This window comes from Monopterus albus, unplaced genomic scaffold, assembly GCF_001952655.1.
Source record: "Monopterus albus unplaced genomic scaffold, M_albus_1.0 scaffold76.1, whole genome shotgun sequence".
Classification (NCBI taxonomy): Eukaryota; Metazoa; Chordata; class Actinopteri; order Synbranchiformes; family Synbranchidae; genus Monopterus; species Monopterus albus.
In genome coordinates this window covers 1584715-1593934 of record NW_018127956.1, presented here as the reverse complement: position 1 = coordinate 1593934, position 9220 = coordinate 1584715, and the positions used below count along the sequence as shown (strand labels likewise).

General features: G+C 40.9%; 2 protein-coding genes across 4 annotated transcripts in view; one reads left to right on the top strand and one right to left on the bottom strand.

Annotated features, from left to right (window-relative positions):
* LOC109963549 (uncharacterized) overlaps nucleotides 1-5388 on the top strand; it is a 23618-nt gene extending 18230 nt beyond the window's left edge. Inside the window, exons 1-5 of one of the 3 annotated variants that reach the window (XM_020606154.1) lie at nucleotides 712-800; nucleotides 3400-3572; nucleotides 4332-4439; nucleotides 4525-4665; nucleotides 4751-5384. In XM_020606154.1, coding sequence (XP_020461810.1) covers nucleotides 3420-3572; nucleotides 4332-4439; nucleotides 4525-4665; nucleotides 4751-4939 — 591 coding nt within the window. In that variant the 5' untranslated portion in view covers nucleotides 712-800; nucleotides 3400-3419 and the 3' untranslated portion in view covers nucleotides 4940-5384. Of the gene's footprint in view, nucleotides 1-711; nucleotides 801-3038; nucleotides 3111-3399; nucleotides 3573-4331; nucleotides 4440-4524; nucleotides 4666-4750 lie in introns of those variants that run through there. The other 2 variants (XM_020606153.1, XM_020606155.1) reach the window with 2 other exon arrangements.
* A 457-nt stretch (nucleotides 5389-5845) lies between these two features.
* Nucleotides 5846-9220, bottom strand: part of LOC109963528 (mediator of RNA polymerase II transcription subunit 24-like) — a 3542-nt gene continuing 167 nt past the window's right edge. The window contains exons 2-5 of the mRNA XM_020606106.1: nucleotides 9180-9217; nucleotides 8200-8280; nucleotides 6789-6937; nucleotides 5846-6230 (exon numbers count right to left, since the gene is read on the bottom strand). Of these exons, the coding sequence (XP_020461762.1) occupies nucleotides 6114-6230; nucleotides 6789-6937; nucleotides 8200-8280; nucleotides 9180-9217 (385 nt within the window). The 3' untranslated portion in view covers nucleotides 5846-6113. The remainder of the gene's footprint in view (nucleotides 6231-6788; nucleotides 6938-8199; nucleotides 8281-9179; nucleotides 9218-9220) is intronic.

The following is a 9220-nucleotide window of genomic DNA, read 5'->3' as shown; positions in this document are numbered from 1 at the left end:
GAATAGACCCGCAGCGGCAGCGACCACCACCAAAGAAGAAGAAACACCACGAGGCTAAACGGGAACAGAAAGAGCAGAACCTGCATGCTGTTAACCCTGCGGATGGCATTCAGAAACAGGTGGCAGTGAAGCAGAACGCTGCAGCAGAGCGAGAGGAGAACCAGAGAATGATTGTGTGCAACCAGGTGATGAAGTTCATCCTCGACAAGACTGAGAAGGACGAGAAGCAGGCAGCTAAGAAGAGAAAGAAGGAGAAGGAGAAACCTCGAGCTGCTATTGCCCAGGCTGCTGCGGCAACAGTCAAAGCAGCCACCTCCCAGTCCTCCCAGTCGTCCCAGTCCACTCACTCCACACATTCCTCTCACAGTCCCCACAGAGTGACCTCACCTTCCTCATCCCATAAACGCAAGAGGGACGAGGAGAGAGACAAAGACAGAAACAGGGACAGGGACAAGGACATGGACAGAGAGCGACACAGAGATCGGGACAAAGACAGAGATAAGGAAAGAGATTCTAGCTGATCGAAACACAAGAAGAAGAAGAAGCTCTCTTCTACCTCTAAGGACCATCTCAGGGAAGTTTGACATTCCATGAATGCCAGACGGGGAGTGTGCTGTTCTCTACGAACAGTATCTGACCCGGAGGATAATTCTGACACCTTCTGTCCTAAGACTGTAATTGCAGCTTCTGTGTCTCTTAGTGACGACATCATTAACGTGAGCCACATTCTGCATACAGCGTATCTATTTAGACAGGATGATCGCTTCTCCTCGATTTAAGTTGTTTTGAAGGCACCTTCTGTATGTAAAAGCTATTGAAAAAACGTTTAAGTTAAGTAAAGGCAATGTTTAAGTTGAAAGCATACTCATTTATCATTACATTCTAGGATTATCAACGGGAGAAGTTAAGACACACTGTTAAGCAGTTATACGTTATTGTAGACGCTGTTTGTACATGCTAAGAGCCGTTGTATGCACATGTAAACGTGTCAGTAGATGCTGTGCATTTATTATGTTATTTGTGTTTCTATAGTTTTACGTCATTCCACGGCCAGCAGTAAAGTGTCAAAGTCCATTGGTTGTCTGTGGTCTGTGGGAGACGTTATCTGTCTGTCGAGTCAAACAAGGTCTTTTGACACAAAGGGCAGAACAGCTGTAGAACCTAAATTTAGAGCAGATTGTTTTATAATTATTATTTTTTTTAGATTCCAGATATGTAACATATTGACTAGTATGACAGTAATTGAATGTAGGTCAATGCTCTTTTTATACTCTCAGGGATTTATAGTTTTCATCACATCTATAAAGGCAAACCAGCAACACAGGGACCACAGGGAAGGTCTGACACTAAATGTTTTAACCAGTCAGTGTGCGCTGACACTGCATGCCACATTCAGCTGATAAAGGTATCTTGTAGTTGAGTCAGAATTTTTATGAAATTAAAACTCATGTCTTCATTATTTTTGCTGTGTAATCATTTCCTGAGCAACACTTCACCCGGTTTCTGGTACACCCGGTACATTCCTCTTAAAACACTAAAATACATTTCACAATTCTCTTTTCTGAGACGGGCTAGCTCAGTTTTACACTCTCACTTCAAGCGAAATCACACAGTTCCTATTAAAACTGTAGAGCTAACATTTTGTCTTTGACCCTGACCCTAGAACACCCATGATGAAACTTAGCTCAAACTTTTCTGACATTGGAAAAAAATAGGAAGACCTCAGCAGAGAATAATGTGCAGGATTGATTTTAGATCAGACCAGTGTGGACTTCACCTTTAGAGCTTCACCTTTGGATTTCACAAAAGAAAAACAATAAATTAGGGGGTATTTTGAAAATGTACATTTATGGATATAAACTTTTGCCATCAAAATATAGACATTGACAGTATATTCAGCCCACTGTGAAATAACCTACCTGTATACACATAAAGTCTGGTTAACTCACTATCCCCGAATCAGTGGGCACCTGTGTGGAAAGACCAAACCTAAATATTTCTATTTGCTGCATCATGGGGTTATTATTGAAGTTTGTCAGTGGGCTGATGGGTGTTCAAGAACAGTTTCTTCACAGCAGGACAATACAGCTGTGTGTGTGTGTGTGTGTGTGTGTGTACTTCTAAAACAGGAGATTGTGGCAGCTGTGCTGCTGTTTCATAATTTAATACAAATCTTTCTTTATGCGTAGAACGTCAGATTTTCCAGTTTATTAATGACAAGACAACAAAAACCACAAGCCATCCTCCACAGATGACTCATGATGGTCAAAAACCACTTGTGGAGGACATCATAACAAAAGAGAAGGTTCCTTCCAAAATACCTGGATTTCTGTCAGTAAAATATTTTAGCGCTTTTAGTTTCATTGTCACCGTCACTGCTCTCGGCGGAAGTGCCTGTTTCCTCTCTCTGTCTCTCCGTACAAGACTTTGACATAGTTTGTGTTACTTTCAAGACTCCGACTCTAGCTCACATCAATCTAGAAATCAGTGACGACGGAATTCCAGTTCTCAAAATGAAAGTCATGTATTGTGTTACTTTGGAGACTCATTCATTCATTCATTTTCTACCGCTTAGTCACTGAACGGGGTCACGGGGATGGGGTGAGGGTGGGGGGTGGGGGGGCAATCCCGGCCGGCAATCGGGCAAAGGCAGGGTACACCCTGGACAGTTCGCCAATCCATCGCAGTACTTTGGAGACTTAAACTGGAATAAAAATTGCATTGCAAAACACAAAATAGCCAGAGAGTTATACACTCAACACCCTTTTGCTTAATTTATCCTTCTGATGTATTTTTCTTTTGTTTTATTTTATGTTGTGTTACATGATTTGTGGTGGTTTTTTTTGAAAGATGCTCTTTAAAAAGTTGACTATTTAATGAACAGAATGTCCTCTGTCCAGTATTTCATCATCATCCGTTTGAGTAAGTTTACCCTCTAAAATCATGGTGCTTTGCGTATCCTGTCAGTAATAATGAGACTTTATTACAAAATCTGGGACCCCCCCCCCACAGCCTACACGAATATATATATATAATGCCATAAAGCATGGACAGTATTCACTTTAGGTCAACAGACATTCCCCAAACAGGGACAATGAATATCCTAATTGGTGAGTGGTGATGTAATTAATGTGTGTAAAATGATGCCCTTTCCTTCTGCTGATTATCAGACATCAGGAACTCTGACGGAGCTAAAGTACTGACGTGTAGCTGGGGATGCAAAGTTAATTTTAAGTCTTTTGGAGCTCTTACATCTGATCAAACTGTCCTAAGTTAACGCAGTTCCTTTTCAGCCGAGAGGAGGTGCTGAGGAGGGAGCCAGGCTTTTTTTCTGCCAGTGCCACACGCTCATAGTTTTGATGCCTCGCCGTTGACGTTTTGATTTTTCTCCTCTTGCAGTTTTCACCATTCCCTGCTTCATGGCCAGCTACTCCCGCAGCGCACCTCTGCCGGAGAAAAGCGCACTTGTTGCGGACCCGCAGTTTCAGGAGATTGTACAGAGGAGCCGCAGCTTAATACAAAAGATCCTCCTCTCCATTCCCGACACGCACAAATCCTGCATTCATACAGAGGTGAGGTATTGTAGATAGATACGTCCTGGTGGCGCCTTGGGTTATTTTGTTTGGAGTAAAATGCGTCTTAGGCAGAGCTTAAAGGCTAATGCTCAGGTCTGTGCCAGAAGGGTTTCTGCGTGATGGAGCCAAACCTAAGCAAGAAAGGCTGTGATGTCTCACATTTGTTCATTTATTACTAAATTATTGGCTGCGTAGCAACCACTGTGCATTATATAGACTATTACAGAAGTTGTCATATAAACAGAGTGAACACATGCAGTCTTATATCCTATTACTTGTGGCCATCACTCTAAAGTCTGTGGATTTATTCTCAGCATTAAGACTGCCAAGTACTCTTTACTCGATTATACCAAGTACTATTCGGCTTCTTAAATACATTTTTGATGTAGGCTTGTGAACATCTTAACTAGAATATATCAGTTTTATGCTACATTATATGTGTAGGCTTACTACTGTACATGTAGGCAATGCTCTGAAGTTTATTATACTGTATAATATGATTATACTACCTAAAAGTACTAACAAGTTCATGAATACATTTTAATGATATTTTATGACATTCTTATCTTTGATACTGCTGATAATCCCTACATAGAATTCTGACTGCATGACCTTCACTTCACATTGTGGTATTAGTAAAGGATCTAAGTCCTTGGATTTGTGAATAAATAGAGCTACAGGGGCATATGAGGAGTGTGTTTGCTGCTACTGTGTCATGCTGTAATTTATCCGTAACATGTTATTTCTTTACTGCAGACTCTACGACTTGACTCTTCAGAAAATGGAAATCTGGTGATAATGGCATCCAACATTGGCATCCCCTCTGCCCCTGTAATCAAAGCTGTGTCAGAGAGCTTCACTTTGGTAAGCATCTGTCTGAGTCTTTGAATGTAATGAGGGCAAAAAAGTGGACAACCTGACTAATTTGCTGTTATTTTTTTGCCAATAGGAGGCCAGTTTGTCACAGATGTCTGAGGGTCTTCAGGTGCACCAGGCCTTGCTTAGTGCTGTCTCTCCTCGGCTGGAAAACAAAGACAGAGTGACTGAGCTAATGGCTGACATCAGAGATCTCACCATTCAAATCAATAAGGTAGTTGAATACTTCTAAATCAGTCTATCCTGAAAATATTTCACATTTAGAGCACTTTCATGACATCTGTTCCTGTGCCTTGCAGATGCTGAAAATGGTCCAGACAGAGACTGTGGCACAGCCCACCCCGACCCCTAGAGCTTTACGTCTGCCAGGGGAATATGAGGTCCAGGTGGCAGCACACCTGACTCTGGTGCAGCTCCAGTCCTTTGGGCAGGACATGGTCCACTGCCTCAGGGGTCTGGACCAGAGCAATGAGGAGACAGAGAGCTGACCTCCAGATGCCATACTGTTAACTGCTTTTGGTTGATCGCCAAAACGTACTTTAACTCGCTGTTGTTTTAAATGGCATTAAGTTATTTATCCTTTAAATTATTATTTATTTAAAAAAAGTCTATATATTTATTGATCTTTGAATACTGTTTATCTCTCAGGCCTCTTTGTTGACAGCTTCAGGCTTCACTGCACTAACAGTACATAACTGAAAATGAAATTCTCCACTCTGCCATAAACAATATGTACACAATATTTAATAATCCAAAAACTGCTGTGTTTAATAAGAATAACATACACTAAGAAGTTTAGCAACATTTCTGAATGTGATCAACTATAAACACATTTTAGGGGACTGGGGGAGGATAAGATCTAATGATATAAATTGTATTTTTTAAAATGAAAACAATTGTTTGTATGAATTTTACTTTTAAAACCACTGCACACATTTCCAATAAAACAAAACAATCGTGAAAATCCTGAGCCTTTCTGTAAATGACCTTGCATAACGACACGAGGCACCAGCTCACGCTGCTGACGCATGCTGTCTCATCGATCTAATTGTATCTGAAATTCCAGTGAAGCCAACACCACAACACAGAAGTGTAACTAAAGTGAAGTACAGTAGATGTTTTTTTTCTCATTTCCACTGCCCTGCCAGACAGATTTCTGTGAGGAAGTGTTGCAAGTGATGGGTCGGTGCCAGATGACCATGCGTTTTCGTCAGAGGGTGGCCCAATGTCCCTTGTGTGTAGGCATCATGTGGTTGGCTTGCTAGCATGTGACCATTCATCTGAGGTTCAGGGTTTGTGATCACAGTGGATCTCATGTTACTGGGACTTGGTGTAAATGTGATGTAATCATAATGTGATCTGTTAAATAACCACACAAGAAATGAAAGTAAATACTGGTGGGCGAAAACAGCATGTCCATTTTGGGCTTTTTTTAATTCCAAAAGTATATTTACACATTTCTTTAAGTGTTAAAAAAGGTAAATGAAGAAAAAAAAAAGCAAAACAGTGTTTGGATATAAACATAATTTTCCATCAAAGATAATTCCCTTTAAATGGATGCAGCCAGGTAGAGAGTTGTATTTTTACCCCTCTGTTGCACCACAGACACACGACTAGGGCAACGGGGTTCACTGGAGACTGATGTAAATTTAAACCCATAGTTTATAAGGCAGAGATGGCTTTGGCAGCTACTCTCCTCCCCAGGGGCAGAGACAAGTCAGTGATGGCCAGGACAACTTTAGGTTTGGCCAGAGCAGGCAGCTTCACCAGCTCAGAGACCTGGATAAACATAAAGGCAAACAACCATTACTTTTCAGCTACAGAGTATCTGAGGAACCTGTTCAATGGGCAGTGTGAGAAATACATGCTTTTTCTGGGCATGTTCTAGCCCTTGATCTGGTTTTCAGTGCATCCTAATTCTCTGCATGGAAGCCAATAGTACCCTTAGAGTCTTAATGGTTACAAGCTCTCATAAAAGCATTAGAGTTGGTCAAATAAGCCAAAAGCCAGAGTTCATTTTAATAAGTGAAACTCTCCATACTTTTCAAAGCTCATTTTTAAGAACATTCTCATTTTCTTATCCTGGTGTGCTTTGCATGTGTCAGGGGAGTTAAAAATACATTCTGTCAGGATAAGGTTAGTGACACAGCCTGATACTCCCTGCAGGGCCCATTGATTGATTCAAACAACATTTGACTGTGTAGTGATAACACTCAATCCTTAAATGTGTCTGCAACCAGCAAAATTACATTTCGGGAGGAAGTCCAAACCCTTTCCTGTAATGTCTTATCTAACAGCCACTCATCTCCTTATCTCCACCCTGAGCACATAACTCACCATTGTAAAGGGCATGAACTGTAGGATGCTCCCCCGACTTCCTTGGTCCAGGCACTTGACGCATTCCTCCATAAAACTCTGTACAAACTGAGTATGAGGCCCAGCCATCTTAGAGCCCAGGATTGAGGAGATGAGGAGGAAAAGGTTGGCTGGAAGGAAGAGAACAGATGCCTTGGCGTGGTTGAATTGTAATCACACATGCCCATGTCATTTTCCCGTGCTCAAGGGCAGTGACTGTAGCGGTTTGTAACTACATGGCTAAAGATCTACCATTCCTAAAAGATATATTCTTTAATTTAAGTAATTACCTGATTTTGTCAGAGCATTTGTCAAAAGACTCATATGACTATGAAAATGCCAAAGATACTACCTCACTGGAAGTCTGATGGGAAATATTATGCAATAACATTTGTGCTATCGTAGCGTCTGCAGGGTTGTCTGAGTAAATCCAACACATAAGAAAGGCACTCACAATTGGGAAATTACCGAGTTTAGCTTTGCAGCCAACAACACTCATTACTTTCATTCAAATAAAATTGAACATTAGCGTCATGTTTGATGGCCATGAACAGCCTGTGCTGTTCAGAACATTCCTCAGAAACACTTTCTTAAGAATGTATAATGTTCCTATAATCTTCAGCTCAACATCAAGTGTGTTAGCTTGGTGTGGGGCCACCACAAGGCTCCCCGACACATTCAGTGCTCTTTGGCATACATTCTATAACAGGCTTGCAAACAGTGGTCAGTGGTCCCTTGGTGGTCTGCAAAGGCATTGTAGGTGGTCCCTGCCCATGCAAACCATAGTGTAGTTTCACTGTAGGAATTTTATTTGATTTTATTTTTAAACACATTTCCATGAATTATTTGTTGCTTGTGAAAAATCTCATTCATTTCAAATATATAACATTTAGAAAGGTGACTTTCAGGATTAAAATGGTGCCCATTTGGTCTATCCACCCCACAACAGTGGTCCTCAGGTTACTACTGAATCAGAATGGTGGTCCCTGGTTCACAACTGTTCTATGGGCCTGTATAAATCTACTAGAGGGAAGTGAAACTGCTCTTCTTACTAAGGATATTTGCACACAGTCTGTGTTCTAATGATGCTTTCGAGGATGGCAGGCCAAAAACTCTGATATGGTTGGTGCTAAACCGGATTTGCAGAATCTCAGATCTCATAACTGAAGGCCGCAGCATGTGATTCACATCATTTTCACACCACATTCAATTAACTGTGCCCTGTATGAAAACATCTGCATTCATTGTTTCCTCACTTGTCTATTTTGGATTTTCCTTTGATGTGTCATCTGTCTAAAAATCTAATTTAGTCATTAGGGAGGTATACAGAGCACACACATGATGGCTAAAAGAACTGTGCATGGACACGCAGCAACACAGGCAAAGTTCTTACCCAGGACTCGGTTCAGAGGGTCCCTCATGTTGACAGTGTGCAGCTGAGAGGCAGAGAGGGAGCTGCTCATAGATCGGTCTCCTGTGAGATAACATGTCGTGACAAACAGAGGAAGAATTGACGAGTTTTGTTTTCATTTTACGTTGTCAATTGAGGGGGGGGGGAAAAAAACGTACAATACAAATGGAAAATAAACAAGGAAGTCATTTGTCAATATTGTCTGGTGGTTTACAACATGCAAGTTGTAAGGTTGTGAAAGTCTTACAAAGCTTCCTTCCACTGCCATCTTACATAATCTGTTGTTCATAAAATATCCTGATTAAACATTTTGTTTTAAGATAAAGGGCACATTTTATTCATTAAAAACTAATAAAGCTAAACCATATTTCAATAGTTTTCTACTTATTTATAGAAGGAAGTACAAATAGATTTTAGTGTCCAGTAAACAAGTATTAAAGGATTTAAGTTTCTACATGACTGATCTTTTCAGTGAAATGAGCCTTGTGTCAGGAACAAAAAAAAAAAGTAAAACAATTTAGTTTCAGTTTTAATAACACCAATCGGTGCCTAATAACAGTTTTTCCCGAGTCATGCAACAGGCTGATTTTGACGTCCTCTCCGGGAATTTCTCAAAGTAGTTGTAGGTAAAACTGAAAAAGTGAAAATTCCCGCTAAACTGATGGTCTGAATCCTCATCATGTCAGTCAGGAAAGAAGAGTGAGTGAAAGAGAGTGAAATGGAACTACAAACAATACCTTTAATACTCTTAAGTATAAATTTCCTTCTTCTTGGTAAGCACTTCTACTTGCTAAAAACCTCACATGCAGTGCTAAGAAGCAACTTGCTGGGAAAAGGATCACAGGAAGTCCAGCAGTCTGGTATTTGCATAAACCCCAGCTGAGACCAACAGACAAATTACTGAACGGTCACAGGCTTCATACAGCGACTGTGTATTAAAACCCAAACTTTAATAGACTGACCTGGACTGGAAAGGGCTACGGGCTCATCCTCATTGGAGCTG